General features: G+C 44.2%; 1 protein-coding gene across 3 annotated transcripts in view; it reads right to left on the minus strand.

Annotated features, from left to right (window-relative positions):
- Positions 1–21003, minus strand: part of TENM2 (teneurin transmembrane protein 2) — a 1024030-nt gene that overhangs the window by 112522 nt on the left and 890505 nt on the right. For all 3 annotated transcript variants that reach the window (XM_037799530.1, XM_037799532.1, XM_037799531.1), the window contains 6 exons: positions 19417–19627; positions 14846–14965; positions 11589–11850; positions 10581–10848; positions 7091–7234; positions 6405–6654 (listed from right to left, as the gene is read on the minus strand). In XM_037799530.1, coding sequence (XP_037655458.1) covers positions 6405–6654; positions 7091–7234; positions 10581–10848; positions 11589–11850; positions 14846–14965; positions 19417–19627 — 1255 coding nt within the window. The remainder of the gene's footprint in view (positions 1–6404; positions 6655–7090; positions 7235–10580; positions 10849–11588; positions 11851–14845; positions 14966–19416; positions 19628–21003) is intronic.

A 21003-nucleotide genomic window follows, 5' to 3' on the forward strand; every position in this document is an offset into this window, starting at 1 on the left:
ATGCCACCTTCCCTCTCTCCATCTCACTTGCACCCGTGCAACTCCAAATATGCATTCTTTTTTTTTTGTTACAGGTAACATGCAATACTATGATAACATCCACAAATGAAACTTACATGAACAACACCCTCTTGTAATTGGAGCCCAAGACTCCTTTTCAGAGAAATATGAAGAGTTTTGTTATTTTTCTTTCAAGCACAAAAGTGTATTTCAATTTCAGCAGGAAAGTGGCTGAAAATTAACATTAGGGAACACAGGAGAAGCTAGGGCCTCCAGGGAGAACTGATTTCCATTCCTGAGGCTTCCACAGCAAACTGGAAAGAGCCCCTGACCCTTCTTTCCCTTCTTGGGCTAAGGGTGGAGGCATCAGGGCAGAGACAAAGAAAGTTTAATGCCCTGGTTACTGCTTAGGAGCAGCTCAGGACTTGCCAGGGGCCATCATTAGTGGTGGGTTTGCTCAGGGATTACATTTTTATATTTTATTCCGACGTGTTAGTTTTTGCAAGAAAAAAAAAAAAAAAACAGTTAATTAAATGATGCTGATAACTCCAGAGCTCTGACTGACATAGAGCAATTTAGGATTCACTCTGCAAAGCATGGTGTGTCGGGGTGGCAGCCGGGAATTCTCGCGTCTATTTTATATTGCTTAATGAAAGTGAAATGTTATCTGCCACCAGTGGTAGTCTATTTGGCTCTTAATTATTGCAATATCAATTCCACCTTTCTTTTTTTTTAGTCAAGATTTTGTGAAAAGACTGGATGGGATTTGGGTTTGCAGACCTGACCTACTTCTTCCCTAAGAACATCTGCTCTGTGTTGATTAATAGAATATCGATGTTGTGGGAAGAAGAAGGACAAAGGTTGAGGCCACTGCTATTCCAGTCCAGGGCCATTGACAGGGTGGGTGCTGAGCAGGCAAGAAACCAAAATAACAGCATCAATGAGTCAGTCAATGCTAAAGCTGCCCATGACAGGTGAGCACAAATGCCCTACTTATAAGGGATTGGCTTCATGCCCACAGCCTCATAACACAAGCCCTTTAGGCATACCCTTTGAGGAAAGAATGGTGTCCCAGAATCTAAGAACTGAGATGGATTAGCTTTTCACACCAGAGTCTCAACTACTCCTCTGAGAAGCCTTCAGGGGCTCTTCTAGCATTCTCAGCTTGTCTCACAGATCAACTGCCATACTGTCTTGTGATTTACGATTATGTGCTTGTCTTCCTCACTTCCTTGTGCACAGTGCATGACTCACTTATCTTTGTATCACTAATACTTAGTAGAGGGCCCAGCAGAGATGAAGGGCTGGGAAAAGTGATTCTTTAAGTGAAGGAAGGACAGATGGAATGAGGATGTGATAGACTAGCTCCAGTTCCTTATCTTCTGTTCAGAATCACAAAGCTGCCCCAGCTCAGTGTCACAAAAGAGACAATGGCTCTTCTTTGCTCTGGACCTCAATATAGTTTTCAGTAAAATGGGGATTAATACCTGCCCTGAGATAATTTATGCAAAAAAAAAAGAAAAAAGAAAAAAAAAAGCAGGTGGAGCTGCCGCGAAGCAAAGTATACGGAAGTTTCAGGGCCACATTGTCTTATAGGCCCAGAAATATTCTGAAAAAACTTGATAGAGGTTTACCTAAATTTGACAACTGTAACAATTTACACAACACCACCAGCAATGAATTGCAAAGCAGAAAGAACATTTTCTAATTTATTGACAATTGGAAACAATTTTTGATCAATTTTGGATCTTACTCCTTCAGCACCATAACTGGGCTGGACAATTTTTGATCAGTTATACTAGAGGAAAGATGACTGTCTTTCCATTATTTCTATAAATAATGAAATTGCAAAATCATTGCCACATTAAAAGGTGATCAAAAAATATGCAGCCAAAAAGTGTAGAACAAGTGTCATAGAGTCTGACGGCAGTCCGTTAATTAAAACATTGTTTGTCTGAATTTTGTGATGTTTGTACTGTCAGCTTTTTAAACTTTGCATTTAGTTTTAGTTTTTTTTCTTATCCTAAATGGATACCCAGTTTCTTTCCTCATTTTGTGTTCATAATTTGGTTTTTTCTTTCTTAGAGAGAGTCCCCAATTACATCAGCTTCCAGCCCCATGAACTCTTCATCTGTCCTTGGTGAAAGGGCTTTGAAGATAGTGCCCAGCACTGTCCACAGTTTGATGGGGTTATTGTTATTCTGGGATGGATCCCCTTTCTTTCCTGACCTCAACCCTCATACCCTCAACTCCACAGGGCAAGCATTTGCATTTTCTAACTAGAGCCATCTATTTCTCACTGGTATCAGGCAGTGTCTATCCTGGTTGAAATACCCAAGCAGACAAAGCCTGTCGCTGGTGATGCTTACTTCCCATTTCTGCTGCCTTCTCCCTCCTTCCTGGGCTCCCACCATGCCGCGTCTCCTATCCTCCAGCATGGTCATATCTGGACCAGACAATCACCTTCCCAGATGCAGTGAGGCTCTTGACCCACCCCAAAGAGCCAGCAGAATTGCAGCATGGAGGGAGTAGTTTAGTTGGCAAAAACCCACAATATAATTTTAAGTTTGGAAAATGAAAAAAAAGCTTAGAATTTCAAACACCAAGGAAGGTGTGAGATTCTTATGTTTATCAAAAGCACATGTCACATTAAGAAAAGATAGAGATATACTGTCTCAGGCCTTAGGAGTCACATCCCTACATTCTCAAATTGGGCTGGGAGGAAGGGTTTCTCTATGACAGAAAGTCATACGAAGATGTTAGTGCTGACAAATTTCCTTTCCCCCAGAGGGCTTGAGTTTTCCCAGGGCCATTTGGAGAGGGTAATAGTTATCAGAAGGGACTATTAACGGTGGAATAGCCAGCGTTTTTGAGAAGTGGTTTTTGAAAATGTCCTGAATGCTGGTGGCATCCGAGCTCACAGGTGATAACCATTTTACCTAAGAAGGCGGCTCTTTCTAGCATCAGAAGTTAAGCCAGTGTGTAGAACTCTTTCCTACATGTTTTGGATCGGCAGAGGAAGGAGGAAGGGAGAAAGACAGTGAAAGAACCATGGGAATATTTAAATAGAATTCCAATGCAGAGGCTCAGCTCTGGGGTGGGTAAGTGAGATAGGCACTGTCTCCCGAAATGGAATAATTCAGCTGCCAACTCACAATGGAGAGGAGACATAAGCAAGACAGGTCTCTTCCTCCCTCCTCCCTCCCTTTGCTGGTTGCTGTTTTGAAGAGAGGGGATTGACAGCCCTTTGTTTTCAGGTATGTAGTGGGAAGAAAAGAAGAATAAAACCAGTGTTCTTGTAAAAGCTTAACTTCTAATCGGCTCTGGGTACCTGTCTGATGAACAAGCCCAAAGGCTGCTAATAGAGGGGGAAAAAATCACACAGCTTTGGAGAGAAATACGGAGTCACACTCCCCCAAGCTCTACTCAATGTCCTTCTGTAGGTGTGGCATGGTCCCCTCTAAAGGAGAGTAGCCAGTAGCTCTCCTTTAGATGTTGTGGCCTCTCCAGCTTGAGAAGGAATCAAGGACCAAGTCCCGTGGAAGGGCTGGGAAGATTTGAAAAGAGACTGGTCTTCTGTGACTTCTTTAATTCAAGCCATGTGTCTTGAGCGCCTCGTGTGTCAGGCATCAAGGGGCAGCCGTGACTAGTGCCCTGAAGACACACACAGAAATAACTGGAACTCACAGCAATATATGGTGTCAACTCTGATGCATAGTCAGAGAGGAAAGGGAAGCAGAAGAGGGTAAGAACTCCTGTAGTGCAGACTGAGCTCCGTGGAAGAGTAGGTCCTCAAACTGGGCCTTAACGGTAGACATGATGAAGGAGATTAGGTCAGAATGCATCCTAAGTAGAGGGAGCAGCATGGATCACTGTATGGAGGTTGGAATGTGCAAGGTAAGAGTCAGTTTGGCTCTGAGTATGGGATTTAGCATGAAGGGCCAGATGTGGAGGGTAACACGTGACAGATTAAATAATTTGACCTTTTTTTTCTGTTGTAGGCACAATGCTACCTCCCTGTCCCTCCCTGCCTCCTTCCAGGGCTCTTCATTGACTGTAGGATGGTCTTCCTAGGATTTAAAAGGGGGGGAATATTTGTAGGAAGGGGACTTAGATGGGGAAACCTACAAAAAGCTGTCTAATTGTCCATTTGTCAGCTTAAGAGTTATCTAGACACTTCCATTTCTTTTCTTTTATGCTGTCATTGCTCTTCTTTTGGTTGTTTCCCTAATGAATTGTTCTTCTCTGTGAAGCCATCCCATGCCCTCTTACCCCACCCCATCCTCACCATAGCAGAATAAGCACTCCCTTCCCTTCTGTGTTTCTGTGATGTTTGGTCCTTGGAGCGTCCAGAGCACCCACATTGTATTACCTTCACTTGCCCAGGTGCCCCTCTCTCACCCTTGGCAGGTGCTCTTTGGGCCTGTGCTCCATCCCTTTCTGTATCCTCAGAGCGCAGCACAGGGCCTGGCTCACTGTCATGCTCAGTAACTGCCTGGTGGACCACTGAGGCTGCAGTCTCCTTGGGGTGGAGCTGGAGTTTTCTCCTCCTTTCTACCCCTCCCAGTGCCTGGAGCAGACTCGGCCCCCAAGAACACCCGGCAGTATTGTTGGTGGCCAGGTCATTGGCATTTCTCCCAGAGGGGCCTCAAAGACACCAAAAATGCAAGTGCCATCTTGCAGCTTCTTCCCAGTCCTTCACACTGTAGATGAGGGAGCTGCAGAAAGCACCAACTTCCCTCAGATCCTGTCCCCAGTTGCACAGGCCAAAATCCTGGGCAGGCACCCTTGATTCTTCTCCTTGTTTCTTTTTTTGTTCTTTACACTCCATCTGTTAGCAAATCTTATCAGATATCATGAAAATATATCCCAATATCCCATCTCTCCTGCAACCCCCTCATCTAAACACCGTCACCTGAACCCTAGACATTTCCCATAGCCTCCCTATGGGTTTCCCTGCTTCCACTCTTGCAACCCTACAGTCATTCTCCACACAAGAGCCAGAGTAATCTTTAAAAAATGCTAATCAGATCATGTCAATTCCATCATCTCCCTGCTGCAACCTCGAATGGCTATGCATTGCAATTAGAATAAAATTTACACTTCTCCACATGGCCAGTAAAACCCCGAAGCATCAGTCTCTGCCTATCTCTCCGACCTCCAAAACACTCTCCTCTCAGCTTACCACTGTCCAGCCACATTGGACTTCTAATAAGTGCCTTAAATAAGCCAGATTTCTTGGTAGAGGGGCTTTTGTACAACTCACTTCTCTCTGCCTGGGATGATTTTACTCAGATCTTCATGTGGCTGACCTCATCATTTGAGTCTCAGCTCCAGTGCCACCTAGGTGGGGAGGTTTCTCTGACTACTTTAAGTTGCCTCCTCATCCTCCACCCTCAGCCCTGCCCCAGTAATCCCTATTTCTTACTCTGTTAGAGTTTCCTTACAGCACTAAGTGCTATTTGGAATTAGTTTTTATCTGTTCACATGTTTTGGACTGAAGCTCCCCATCAGACTATGAATACCACAATAGCTGGGACTTGGCTTGCCCCACCCAACCACCCAAACCTCCAGTCCCTGGAACATAGTATGCATTCACCAAATATTTATTGAATGAATTTTTCTCCCTTATTTACAGGCCTTATCTCTTCCTCGATTTCCAGATTTCCCCTCTGGATTTGAAGGACTGTATCTAACTTTCCTGGGAAGAGGGAGTTTCCAAGAGCATAGAAGAGCCTGGAATTCAGACTTAGCAACAAGCAATGGCCAGGAGGAGTCTTCCAAGGTGCCAGAAATTAACTAGCAAGACCTATGCAGTAGTGCTAAGTCCTATCTTGGGAATGTGCAAGACCCAGAGATTTTATAGAGAGCTAGCCATAGAGGTGGTCAATACAAACTTTCGAATTAGAAAATGAACATACGTCCTCAAACTTTGATGCACATCAGAACTTTCTACAGAGCTTTTCAGAAACAAAAGATGCCTAGGCTTAATGACTCAGAGTCTCCGGGGTGGGCTCTGGAAATCTGTATTTTTAATGTGTTGCTTTGAAAACCAATGAAATGGGCCAAGAGCTTAAAGCAGTGGTTCTCTCATGTTTGGTGTGTATTAGAATCACCTGGGAAGGCTTTATAATCTATGGCTACCCAGGTCCCACCCGATCCTCTGATTGAAAGCCTTTAGCCTGGTTTATAATTCAGGTGCTGACAATAATTGTATCAGATATGTGTGGGACAGTCTATAGATACACAAGCGTTTTCCCAAATCACAACTTGATTCTAGGGCTAGGTATTTTATCCTCAGCCCATTCTCTGGAGAACCCCAAACGTGACCACCATTTACCAGAGATGCTCTGGAGCAACAGGGAGCAAAACAGCAAGAGAAGGTTTCCTGTGCGGCCACTTACCGTAACTCCAGGATGCTGGTCACGTTTCGAGAGGGAAAGATGCGCCGGATGTAATTGAAGTCACCAACAAAGAGGCTCCCGTCGATCCCAACAGCCAGGGCTACTGGGGCCAGCAGCTTGTTGCCTTCAGCAAGGCCGTTGCAGCTGGGACAGGAAATGCTGCGGCGGCGGCCATTGCCCATGATGCTGGTGATTATGGCAGGCTGCTGGGTCAGGAACTGGTTCTCGCCAGTGCCCTTATGGAGGATTCCTAGGGGAGGCGGGTAAATGGGAGTGGTCACTGCAGGGCTCTGCGGAGGAGATTTCTATTGGCCTCCTGAGGGTGAGGGGAGGTGACTGGGAGAAGAGAACAATTAGCTTCTTTGTGGAGCTCTCCAATTTCTTTGCCATGCTGCTGAAGGAGCTGTAAGGGAAGGGTAAACCCCAAATGCTATGGTTTTGGGGTAAGATAACATTTGTAGGGATACTTGAAGTATGGTGAGGTACAATAAAGCTGATGCTCTAGGAACACCAGCCCAACATGCTTTGATATTTAAAAGAAGGTGGGAAAACCTATGACTATTTTGGGTATTTGATGGACAATGGCTGAGGGAAGGAGAAGGGCTGCCAACTAACTGTCAGGCTGGAAAGAAGGTTGCAGGGAAGGGGTCGAGGCTGTATTTGGAAAGGAGAGGGGGCTCACATACCGCTTTTAACGTTGAGGATGTGGTGTTTGTCCAGAGACCAACCACCAAGGTTGGAAGGGTCCAGTTCAAATCCCTGGAGGAGGGCTGTCCTTTTCTCCCAGAGAATTAGGCTGAGGCACGTCTCATATTCAAACCCGACAGACACTGAAAGGTCGAAGAGGGTGGGGCAGGGGGGAGGGGGGGAGATGAGAGAGCCAATTACTCCAGAGCACTTCAGCAAGAACAAGGATCAAGTGTTGGCAGTCATAGAGATTCTGTTCCAAAAACTCACTCGAGGAGGCGGGCTGATTGCTTTTCTCTTTGTGATTCCACAATATTAAATTCAAATTTCAAGCTGAACTCAACCTTGAAACTTTACATAGTAGTCCTCTGTGAGGATGCAAAGACCTTTCAAAAGCATAACTGGCTCTCAAAAACAACCCCACTGACGTTGGAGGCAGATGAATCATTTAAAAAACCTGATGAAATTCTCCTTTAGAGATGGACAGGAGATGGTTTATCTCAGCCTGCTGTTCACGGCATGTATTTATTATATGTTGTGTTATTTATTTTCACTCACTAGGAGAAAGGACTGGGGAAACTTAGCGGCTCATTTACAAGCAGATGCTGGGGGTAACAGCCTGTGTAAGTTAAGGCATTTTGCATGTTGGCTCAGGATCCTAGAGTGTCAGGAAAGGCAGGCACGGGGAGCATAGCCTGCCGATTACGTGGAGATTCAACGGAGAACGGAATCCAAAAACTGCTTGTAAAAATCCTGCATTTTGCCACGTGGACAAACAAGAGCGAGTGGTGGGAGATAAAGGCATTATTCCTAGCTCTGCTGTCAGCTCCCATTTCCTTGTGCTTCCGTTCTCCCCATGTATAAAACTGGGTGAGCAAAGCCTCGATTTCTTGGAGAGATATGGTAAGGATAGATGAGACCAAATGCCGAGATGCCAAGCATTTTTAATTGGAACGCTGCTCTAGAAATACGAAGCCTTGTAATGCTGTTCCTATTACATTAAACTCAACTACCTGTGTCACTTTTGGGGAATTCTTTGCAGCTCCTTTAAAATCCTGGGATATGGGAGTGTCTTTGTGAACATGAAATGCACTGTATCTTTAAAGAGCCTATATTTCCTAGCTTGTCCTCTGAAAATGCCAAGAAACAATGACCAATACAGTAACAGAGAGAATCATGAGTGCCTGGCTTGTGGCCTTGAAATATCATTTCTCATTAAAAGGAATCAGGGCTCCTCGAAGGAACAGCTGGAGCAAGGAATGAGCACAATGAGCCCAAGCCATTTTATCATACCCGATAGCAAAGAAGCCATCAAAATCTACTACGGTCATGTCAAAAGGATTTGCAAACCTGACTAAGTATGGGGAAATTTGACCATTAATTAGGACAATAATTTCAATGGATTGTAACATATTTGATACATTTCAATCCTTGAGTTCATAATGATACTTAAGAAAACATTAATTGGTCACCCTGGGAAGATGCTAGAGAATCCACTCATAATATTGAAAACTAGTAAAAAGGGGCAAAGAATCAAGCATATAATCATTCGCCCTGATTTTAACTTAGCTCAAATAACTAAATAGTTAATGAGAGTATCCCCAAATGAAAGCATTCCAGCTAATGAATTAAGAAGCCATGACAGAATTAAAATACCATCATTTTGCAGCTGCTGATGACTTAACAGCTCTAGACAATGAGCAGTAATGCCATAAAATCACTAAAAGTTAGACAACCTGACATTACGAGCCCCCCGATGGAAAGGGCACAGCACCACCTATCAAGTTGTTTTGCCAAAAGAAGACCAAACTTGCCACTACAAAAGCCTTAAGATTCAGCTACCAATATACAGGAAATGCAGGGGACAGAGGGACATGTTAACAACCGAAGGCATGCAATCCAAAAACAATAACAACAAAAACAATGGGAGGGATGAGGGGAAACCTCTAGATTAAAAAAAAAATAACCAATCATAAATGTTGGGTCTTATTTGGATTCTGATTCAAACAAAGTGTTACGATTTTATGATATTCATGAGACGTCTTTTTAGTTGTGATGATGGTATTGCTGTTACGTTTTTAAAGTGCTTTTTAGAGATACAGTCTGAAATATTACAGATGGGATGTATGATGTCTGAGACTTGCTTCAGAAAAATAAGGGAGCAAGGGAGTGGATGAGGGTATGGAAAAAACAAGAGTCGTCATGAGTAGATAATGGTAAAAGCTGGAGTACATGGGAGTGCAATATGATTCAACCTACTTTTTGTTATTGGCTATTATTTTGATATTAGCTAAAGCCAGATGTATGTATTTTTTGTTAGTCGGTGTCTTATATAAAATGCACTAGTTCCGCAAATAACTTATGACTCTGTTTCCTAAGTTATTAACCCCACTTTCTAGGGAGCGGCAGAGCACATTTGGGAGGAACCCAGCATGGAGACAGATCACAGGAGGTCATCTGCTAAGAATGTGTGACCTCCTGGGTCTTGATCTTAAGCAGCTGACTTACCCTCTCCCTTTCTCCTCCTGGCACGATGGGGACTATGAAGGGGTCTACCTGATAGAGTTATTGAGAAGTTACCCAAAACTATGCATGTAGCACACACTTCTGCACAAAGGGAGTGTTTAATAAAATGTTGGCTGCTAAGTAACAGCGAAAATTTCTGAGTTTGCTGGTTTCTTATTTTGGCAACTTATCTCTACTCGCAGTTTTGAAAACCACAAGACTGTTGGTAAAGAAAATACAGGATTCTGGATTTTAATTTATTTCCAGACAGCTTTCCATAAACAGGGAAAGCTACCAGGTAGGTTGATTTTAATCTACAGCTCACAACTCTTCAAAGACGGATAACCAAAGGACCCTTCTCTTATGATGAACTTTCATAAGGGAGGATCATGTGATTCCCTCAAAGGCAAAGCTCAAAAACATAATATGTGGCACTCAGATCTCCTCAAACCCCATTTTCCGATTCTCATGGGGGCATTCTGTGTCATTTGTAAGTACTTTCTCTGGAACATGAACTGGCCCCTGCCTTCCTCTTATATTCTCCTTGCCCACTATACTCCAGCCATGCTGGCCTTCTCTGTTTCTCAAACATTCCTCACACTTCTCTCTGCCTGGAATGTCCTCTCCCTGATTTTCACACAGTTCCTTCTTGTTATTCAAGTCTCCACTTAAATGTCACCCCGCTAAGGACCCTTTCTTGAACGCCCATCCACAGTTGCCCCCCCTTCCCAGTACATATCACTGATTTTTATTTTCATATTAGCACTTATCACTGCTTCATACTTCCTTGTTCATTTGGTCTTTATTATCTCTATTCTCCAGTCAAACATAGGCCCATGAGAGGAAGAAGTTGACCATCTTGTTGACCACTCTATCCCTATCTATGGAATAGTGCTTGGCACATACTAGAAGCTCAATAAATATTCACTGAATGAATGCATGACTAAATCCATCCATCAATTGGTGGCTGAAGCCAAAACATACCAACAGCGTCCGAGAGTCCGTATACCCTTTGGCCGTAAGCATCCGTCTTGTCCCAGATGAAGGTATAGGCCAGGTTGGGAGAAGCCTGGAATGATTTCTGGAACAGATGCCCCTCTACAGCTACCATCAGGTGGACCTTGATGAGGTTCAGTGGCACTGTAGACTGGGTCATGGTGATCTTCAGGAGAGACTTGTACCCTGCGGTTCTGGAGCTCAGGTAGCGAAGCTTCACATTGGATCCAGGGAGCTCAATTTCTTCATGAAGAACCTGGAGTGGGAACACGTGGTAAACACCTGCATTGAAAGCACCTTGGCAGGTGAGCTTCTCTAAAGCATCCCACCTTACATGGGTGCAAGAACCACTTCCCATGGCTGAGGGAGGGAAAACAACAACAACAACAAAAAAACACAACTATCCTATACCATGGAGTGCAGGGGCGGAGGTTATGATTTTTGGATTAATAATTATTCTTGGTCACTGTTGTGTTTCTTTTTAAAAACCACATGTTGGCAAAAGATGTAAATAAGAACAGCAGGCTTTATTGCTAGCTGCATGCAAGGAGGCCATGAGAGGCTGTAATTATATGAACCTGCAACTTCCACTGACAATCGGTATAAAGCAACAGGGAGGCAATAATGTAATATGCCCTCTTTGTAATGCCGGTGTAGATCATTAAAGTGCCTCTTACCGTGTATCTCTGTGACTAACAGGAATAAAAAGCAGTTTGCAGGTGGGTTGCACATATGTGTACTGTTTTTATTTTATTAAAAGCCCCAGTGCCTGCCAAAGTCTTGAACGACTCTCTGGAAACATCCAGAATGTCCAGAAGTGATTCAAAGTTGAGTCTCCTGTGGCCGTAAGTTCTGCTGCTCTCCCTCCTACCACTGCCTCAGTATTACTTTTTTTTTTTGCCCGCTCAGGGAGAGATGTGGTGGGCAGCAGGTGGCCAGTCACTTTTGGTCAGGGCTGTACCCCGAGAGTGCCACCTGGGTACCTGCCGTGCCCACCTGGGTCTCAGGCACGATGGGATTCTGCCCGGGGGCAGCATTGAAGAAGGTGGACAGAGGGGAGGAGATGATGATGGGATCCGGCCGGACAAAGCCGCTGAGGTCACAGCTGGGGATGGAGTTCTCCTCAGTCTTCATCACCAGGGTGTCCATGGCGTAGAAGCTATTCCACGGCAGCCACACGGTGCGTTCCTGGCTCATGAAGGGGGCCCGTTCGAAGTGCAGGGTCAAGGAGGCGCCTCCGTTGGCGATCAGGTCAAACCTAGAGAGAGGATGAATGGGCTCACTGAGGAGGGTGAGCTCAACTGCAGACAAGGCAGGGGGCTCTGACCTTCTCAAGGGAGGGCAGTGGAAGGCAGCAGAGCACAGAGGAGGAGAGTGTGGGCTTTGGGAGCAGACAGCCTGGGCTGGAACCCAAACTCTACCATTTACTAGCTCTGTGAATGTGGGCACATTACTAACCCTCTTTGAGCCCAAGTTTTTACATCTGTAAAATGGGAGTAATTATACCTGCTTCACCGTGTGGCTGAGCGAATATAGTCTCACGAGTGTAAATTAAAGGTCAGCAAATTATGCTTCGCAGGCTAAATCTAGCCCACCACCTATGTTTGTCAATAACGTTTTATCGGAACGTAGCCATGCCCATTCATTATGTGTCATCTTTGGCTATTTTCATGCTCCAATGGCAGAGCTCAGTAGTTGCAACAGAAACTATATGGCTCACAAAGCCTAAAATATTTACTATACAGCCCTTTGCAGAAAATGTTTGCTGACCCCTAGTGTAAAGCACTTAGCACAATGCTAGGCTAATAGAAGTGTTCAATAAATGGTATAGTTGTCATGATATGAAGCTGGGACACAGGGAGGGGTCATCAAAACTTCCTTCCAATCAATCTTGCTCTGTTTCTGAAATCTTTGATAATGGTTATTTAACTATCCCCTGTTTGTTACTCAAGAGCTAGATTAAGGTGTACTACCAGGACAGTAAAATAAAGATGGTCCTTTCCCACCTAACAGACGAGAAGAAGATAAATGGAGAGAAGTGTCTCCATTTTAAACTTCACCCCTCTACCAGAATGTCAGCTCCTTGAGGGCAGTGATGCTGTCTGCCTTGCACACTTCCAGGTCCCCAGCAGATAGCACAGTTTCTGGACCACAGGAGATGCTCAGTGAAAATATACTGACTCCCTGGTTTCACCCAATTTATGTTATGCTTTTGGTGGTTTTTAGTAGACATGAAATGAATGAACAAGGAGGACATGATTATTAAGGTTAACATCAGAGCATGCATGTTGCAACAGCTTATACACTTATTTGTGTATATATTTATTTAGCAGTCATGCACGTGGCTGGGGAGGATTTATATAGGATGCAGAAAATAGAGTCAGATGTTTTGAAGTAAAATTGTTCCTACTTGGTACGATAGAATCAAAACATCGATGTCTGTGGTGCATACCACTATACAACAGATTGTGGGGTTCCACGGGGCATTCCAAAACACGCCCTGTGACTTCCATGGCTTTCCAATCTGAACAAGCTGAAGAATCACTGATCCAGGAGGTTGGGTAGATGATCTGGGAAGTGGATTTGGGCCACAATTAGTCAGGAAGCAGCTGAGAGGGATGGGCCAGCATAAGGAGGACAGACAGCAGGCCAAGGACTCAGAAATGGAGGATCTCACAAGGACTTTACAGGAATTGACTCAGGATGTTATTTCTTCAAGGACACTGACTTCTAAAATGAATGGGGGCCAAGGTAACTGTGCACAATGCACATTCACAATCCTAGTGCTTTAAAACAAACGACTGCAGAAATGTATGCATGAGATATCAGATATTTAATGAATACTGAGGATTTGATGGTGAATCACTAGTCTCTTTTAAGTTTCAAAGGTGGGAGTATGAGGGTAAGGCTACTGCGGGCTGGTAAGTTTTGAAATTGCCTGCAAGGCTATGTTAGGACAGTAGAAAATAAGGCTAACTGGAGAAAGGCAAGGATTATATTTCTTACCTATATACACAACTATGATTTTCCAGACTCCAGTTTTATAGAAAAGTTGCATCAGATTTATAGCAATAGCACCTTCTTTCGTTTGGAATAGACTGCTACAGTTTGTGTTTTTTTTTTTTTCAGTCCAGAATGAGTGGTTTTTTCCCCCTTCTTTCTCAGTTTGCTAGAGCTGCCATGATAAATACTGCACAATGGCTTGGCTTAAACAACAAGCATCTACTATCTCACAGTTTTGCAGACTAGAAGTCCAACACCAAGATGGCGGCAAGGCCATGCTTTGTCCTGGGTGGGTAGCGTCATAGTGATGGCTGTCCTCCATCATGTGGTGATCTCTCTCTCCTCTCTGTCTTCTTGTGGCTATCTCTGACTGACTGAGTCTGAATTTCCTTTTTATTAGGCCTCCAGTCATAGGGATTAAGAGCCATCCTGGTTCAATTTGGCCACACTTTAATTGAATTTAATAACATCTTCAAAAGGTCCCTATTTACAAATGGGTTCATACCCGCAGGAATGAGACCTAAGATTTGAATATGTCTTTTGTGGGGGACATGATGCAGTAACCCCCAACACCTTCCCATAGAATTTTTTTCTTATTATTATCTTTTTCTTTAAATTTCAACTCTGTGCCCAAAGGATTACGGAAATGACAGAGATTTATTTCATCTTGGTGGGGGCTGAATGCGGTACATTTCCAATCAGAAGATAATAGGGAAAGGTTGCCTCCTTCACACAGCAGGGTGACAGCTAAATGTATTTAATTAGACTCCTCTGATTACATCCCACCCCTTCAAACAGTAGAGAAAACAACTCAACTCCTAAAGCCACAGATGAAAGCAGAAGGGGTTCACCACAGGACACTATGTCCTGTGGATTCCTGTCACCCTGCATTGCCTTTGTTTTAAAATAGGCTGGAATGGTTTTCAAGAGCTACCTTCCCATCTTCTTTCTAGACTCCCCCATCCCCACCCTGCATACCTCCAACATACACACTGAAAAGCATTTACCTGACAGTGAAAAAGAAGGGTGATAGCTGCCAGCAGCTCTGGATAGGCTGGCCTTTTAATTTATTTTCCTTTTTTGATACCACCCAAAAATCAAGACACATCTTTGGGGGGGGGGGTCCTCACTAGGGTTTTGGCCTTTAGTGAGGCCAAGGGGACTGGGATGTTTCCAAGCCCATCACACCATCTGTTTCTTTGCATGCACACTTGGTCTTGGGTAGGTGCAAGTGCCACAAAGCTACTTACGTGCCATCCTGGCGGGTGATGGTGTAGCCGTATTTTGGGTACTTGACAAAAGACACGTTGACACCAACCAGGGGAGTCCCATCTGTAGTTACTACTTGGCCTCGGATGAGAGAAACCAAGCTGAGGGAGAAAGACACACAAGGACTCTGAACCACATGCAGAAGAACAAGGAGACAAGGGGAGTTGTGGAGTTCCCCTTCCCCACTACCTCTACACCCCCTGCCCTCATCAGGGCTCTTAAGGCAAGAAGACTTTAGACATTAACTTCTAGCTTCACATGACCACACCTCATAGAAAGGTATGGGCGAACAGGATGTCTCAAGGCTTTGCTTTTCCTGAAGAGCAAAACTGTTGATATGTGGGGGTGAATTCCATGGGGAGCATCTCCCGTCACCTGGCTGGGCAGTCGGGTCTCCTGAGCATATCCCTTGGCTGTGCTCCATTTCTTGGCATTGCTTGACTTTTCCTTGGCCCAAGCTTCAGGCTGCCCCTCATCCCTCAAGTTTATGCCTCAGCCTGGCTCAGGGAGTGTTATACTCTGGCAAGAGCATCCCCATCTGGCTATTCCTTTCCTTTATTCTGTCTCTGGAGAAAGCCCGTGTTAGAAGCAACGTTACTCTTGTTCCCGAGGCTGGAATGTCAGGGGCATTGGAAGGGAGCATACAGATTTTTATGAGGCTGGGCCACACACATACTTCATTTATTTTTGCTGCTCTCTAAGAGGAAAATTTTTCATAATCCACAGGAGCCCCAGAAAAAAGAACATTGGAGATCTTTTTCTCTGGTAGAAATATGGATTCTGGATTCCATTTGGCTGCACATTGCTCTTATATCAAATTCCTGCTATCTTGAGTAGAGCGGAGTTTGAAATCCCACCCAACTGTTTTTCCAGCGTCAGGGAAAGCTCCCCTCTCTCCAGGTCACAGAAACTAGAACTTTCCCATGAATGCCAGTCTCCAACCACCTGCCTCTGGGAAATCTCATGAAGTCATGGAGATGCCACAATATTCTATTCAAAGTCCATGGATGGAGAATGTTCTAGTCTCCTCTCACTTGAATTCTCTTGCATTCATGGAGAACTGGGGTAGTGAGGAGCTCCATTTTTGTACAGAGCCCAGCCTCCCAGACAGGTTTGCAGCTGTCTTGTTGGCCTTCCTAGGCACTGGGCAATTTGGCAAAGGCAGAGAGGTTTTCGGGCTCCAAGGGTCCTGGACACATTCCCAATTTCTGTACTAGGTAATCAAGCTGACCTGTTCTTTGCCAGAATCTTGTCAAAGCCTGCTCAATTTTTGGAATGCATTTACTTCTGCAATCCCGGGTGTGCTGAAAAGTGGAGAGAGGTGGTCTCCAAACACCTCACTTTTTATTAGCAATACCCCCAACTATTCAACTCCAGCCCCGCGATACTCTCAGGAGTGTTTAGATGGTTCCACCGACCGCTCCAATCGTCTGCTACTGGCTGCCTAACAAATGAATCCCATTTTCAGTTGGTTCCAACCACAATGCTGGAGTCTTTTAAAAGTGGAACACTAATTTATGAAAATAATTCTTTTTTTTTTTTTAATTCTGTTTTCATGTCTTGCTCAGAATATGATTTTTTTTAAGGCCTGACGTGACACTATTTTAAAATCAATGATGTGTGTTGATGACCACAATGTACACAGTCCTCGTGATGAGAAAACAAAACAGGGAGTACATTTCACAGTGGGGGGTTTTGCCCCCCCCCCCTTTTAAAAAATCTTTACACAACTGTTATTTCCTTTAAATCCTTCCTGTAAGCATAAGACTTTATGGTGTGCCATAGGAATAAAATGGGCTGGGTTGTCTGTGATTTCTACCCTGTGTTTTTCTAATCCTTCCTGCTGCTGGCTTCTATAGTTTCCAGGCAGTCAATTTGCAGAAAAGATTCAGCTAAGACATGCTATCAGTTCATTTCTATTTATGATTATTGATGTGTAACAATTATCACATTACCTAGATAGTGAGATCTGCTCTATAAATTATAGTGGTGTAGTCAAGGCACTTTAGTTATTTTTGTATGCCATTATCTAGGGGAAATGCCTTCTGAGAAGTCTTGAATTAAGTTCTTTTCTACTCCTAGCTTTGTCCTTCATTATTTGTCAGATGGTAATGCACCGAAATCCACATGCTTTGCTGAACTTCAACCTATGTCTGGGACTCACACTTTGTGTTTCTGAATTATATATCCATGCTGACATGCTGGACAGCATGGGCTCCTTTGGGTGGTGCCACTGGGTGGGCTCACTTGGGTAGTGCTATTTATTGCTACATTCAAAGTTTCAGAAGCAGCTTTCTCTAATACAAATTCATTTCACCCAGGTTTCTGGGGCCAGTATAGTCCACTGACTTTCCGGGGTCCCTGCGTGTTCTGCTGCATCTTGGCTTTAGCACAATGTCCCTTCTGGAAGTGGTAACTATTAGTGAAGAGGATAACATTAAATTATAAGGGACAAGTGAAGAAAGAGTAATAAAAAGGGAAACACCAGGAAATTACTGGATTTAGGGTAGGAATAATGAAATATTAATGAGAAAGCTGATGGAAACAGACCAAGGGCCTTTGGAGGAGGCATTTGCCGTATAAGCAAACTGTACACAAACTGCACCAAAATGTTTATAGCCTAGTGGTCATGAATCGCCGGCAATATGAATTATGTTCCTAACTAAAAGGAAGTATACCTACAAAATCCCTTTCTTGGAACTAGGATTTAACAAGTAGAGGAACTGTTTTTTTTTGTCTGAGATTTATGGTGTCTCTCTTTTTTTTGAGGGGTTCTCCTATTAAGATAATAGGACTGACATTTATTGAGTGCTCATTAGGTGACAGTGAGCTAAGTGCTTTATGTATACTTTCTTCTTTATTCCTCTTAGAAACCTTACAAGTTATGTTGTATATAACAATATTATTGTAATTTTGCAATTCGAGAAAATGAGGTTATAAGGTTAAATACCTTGCCCAACATGACATAGCTGGGAGATGTCACAGCCAAAACGGAAGAGGGCTGAGATTCCATTTTTCTTTTTTGGTTATTATTTCTTTTTCTATTTTATCTTTAGTAAAATCAGAACAGAGAGAGGTTAAAGTTGTTGGCCTAAGGTTACCCTGTTGAGAACCCTCATCTTCAAAAGAGCTGCCAAGGCCTGGGTGGTACAACGTCCCCAAGGTCTCTAAGAGGCTGTAGATTCCACTGGGCCACCACCCACCACCTCCCCACCCAGCCCTTATCAGTCTCTCCCAGGGAGGGCCCTTGTCAGAGTTGTAGCCTGATGACATCTCCCCCCACAAAGCTAAAAGAGGGGGGCTCTGAGAGAATCAATTATAATGCTAGGGGCTCTAGTAGGAAGTGAAGCCTGATATTTCCTTCCCCTTTTGGAAGCCTGTGTAAGCAGCACAATTCCCGATTTGTTCCTGGGCCTACCTGAGTGGGGTTAACGAGAGTTACGAGGAAGACCGTGCTATGCTATGGGGGCTGCCAGAGGCGGCAGGGAGCTAGGACCATCCTGCTCAGGTTCCTAGTTCCTAGAGTTATGGCAGAGGGTCCCGGCCAGCGGTTCTTATTTCTCCAAGTTGGGAGTGGGGCACCCCGAGGAAGAAGATGACACCCACCGGCTACGTGGAGATCTCCACATCAGCACATACCACTGACACCTGGACTCAGATGGACCCAGAGCAAGGTCACCAAGAAGCAGCCAGGCCATAAGAAGATCCCCTGCCTCTGCGATCCCTCACCTCTGCCCTCAGAATCAGAGACACTGCCCAGAAGAGGGAGTGGGGTGGAGATGGGATGTCTCAAAGCCAGAACTTCCCCTTGCCCTCTTCTCCAGGGGCACAGTTCTAATTTATCTTGGGGTGGGGGATGGTGGAACAGGCCAATTTGACTTAAAAATAAATCCAGAATTTGACCCAGGAAGAAGCCCCAAATTAGCAACTGAGAGCAAAACTCAAGAGAAAACCCCTGCCATTTTTGAATTACAGGTGAAATGCAAACATGGTGTTACAATGCTTTGCACATAGTAGGTATTTAGTAGATACAATTGATGGGTCTGCTGTGAGGATGACAGATCATCTACCTCGTTATAGGTGCTCAATAAATCCTAGCAACCGGCATCATCTTGATTTTAAGACACCATGAATGACATGGTATGTTACCAAGTTAATAACAGCTTTCAAAAATACTCTACAGAATGAAGTGTTTCATCAGTGATCAATCAAAAGCTGCTATCAGAGACATTATAAAGGAAGAATAAAAAATAAAATCCATAATGTCACATAAAATAGCATTTCATTAAAGTGATCTAAAAACCTGGGAATCAACAGGTGGCTCCAGCAGGTACTGGGCTGAAAGTGGCCAAATGTCACAGCAATAACAGGACGCTGCTTGGAGACTGGCCCAATGTGAAGAAAGTGCCCTCCGAAGAGCCACAGCAGGGAGCTTTCTCCACGGGGCAATTTCCAGGACACTCATCCCACGGGAAAAACAGGAGCAGTTTGTCCTGCTCCGATGAAGGGGCCCAGGTGATCTCAGCAGCCTGCGGGGAAACAGGACACCCACCTGCTGTTGAAGGGGTTGTCTCCAGGAATGATGTGGGTACTATCCTTGCCTGCCAAGAGCTTGATGCGGTCGTAGAAGGACTTCACTGCGGGCGAGTCTGTCTGGCCCTGCTGGATGATGTCCAGGGGGTCCCGGGACCCCCGGCAGAGAAGGCTGTTCTGACAGGCTGACTGCAGGCAGCAGTCCGGGTCCAGACAATCCACGAGGCCATCTGGAAGGGCACAGGCAGAGCCAGGGTCAGCAGATGTCATGGGACAGGGTTAAAGGAGAAGGCAATGCCTTTATCTCACCAGCACAGGCCTGAACAGCATCAAACCTTCCTGAGGGCCTGTATTAGTAGGTTTCACACAGCAAGTTGAGTATAATTCCAAAAAGTGTGTAAAATAAAAAAAGACTGAAAGAAAATAATTGAAAATATTGGCAAATGCTTATCCCTGGGTAGTAGATTGGTGTGATTATCTTCATTTTCTTTATCATACTTTTCCAGTCTCCCTACTTTTTCGTGCTCTGAGCAAGTATTATTTGTGTGGCTGAAACAAACACTTTGCATTTAAGCAACACAGCACAAAGAGAATGACTTATAGCCAATTCGCAGGGTTCTAACAGGTGAACATGTCATCAGAATGCAAGGGATTCCTTAAATCTCTTTTTAATGAAGAAACTCATTCCAACACAGCTCCCTCTAAGCCAGGGAGGAAACTGTTGGTCTGTTATAGAACTGGGTGTCCTGAATTTCACATTTTCCAAGAAATGGGGAGAAAGGCTTGGGCACCCAGAAATTAAACCATCAATTCATCCAACTGTTGTTGTTCTACCTTTCCACATAGCTGGAAGCCTTTGAACACTCAGATTTACTTTCCTAGTTTCCTGCCCCTCTATCTTCTTTCCTGATTCCTATTCATTCTTCTGCCATTCAACAAATATCAGTTAAGTGTCATCCATGTGTTGGAAATAAAAAACAGACATGACTCATCAATTAAGACCCATTCTAGGTGTGGCTGCCTCCCCCAGGAAGCCTTCCTGGTGATGTCCCTGGTTAGGTTAGGTGTTTCTTTTCTGTACATCCCTGAACCAGAGGTTTTCAAAGAATGACTCTGCAACAGAATCCCATGGGTAGAATCCAGGGAGAATCTCCAGGAGCAGGTCCTGGGATCTTCATTTTAAACATGATCCTCAGGTAAATTCTAATGCACATTATATGTTAGCAACAGTTGCTTTTAATGATAACTTCTTTGAACTGGAATTAATTATCTCTATGCTTGTCTCCCTGCCTGGAAAATGAGCTCTTCAAAGAGAAAGAACAGTGTCTTATTTATTTCTATATTGATGACCTGCTTAGAGCCAAGCACAGAATTAGGAGCTCAACAAATGTTTGTTGAATGAATAAATGACTGTTTCTCATTTCTTATGTGTCTGTAAGGGCTGAGGACTGGCATGTACAGGGCAGTGTTTGCTCCTTGGAATTTCATATTAGAACCGATCAGTTGGCCAAACCTTATTCATTCTGCTGGTAATTGACTGAACACACAGTTCAGTTGCTTAGAGAATAACTTGCTTGTAGCTCTCAGATTTGATAGCAAAGCTTTT

Source organism: Choloepus didactylus, chromosome 11 (assembly GCF_015220235.1).
Source record: "Choloepus didactylus isolate mChoDid1 chromosome 11, mChoDid1.pri, whole genome shotgun sequence".
Lineage (NCBI taxonomy): Eukaryota > Metazoa > Chordata > Mammalia > Pilosa > Megalonychidae > Choloepus > Choloepus didactylus.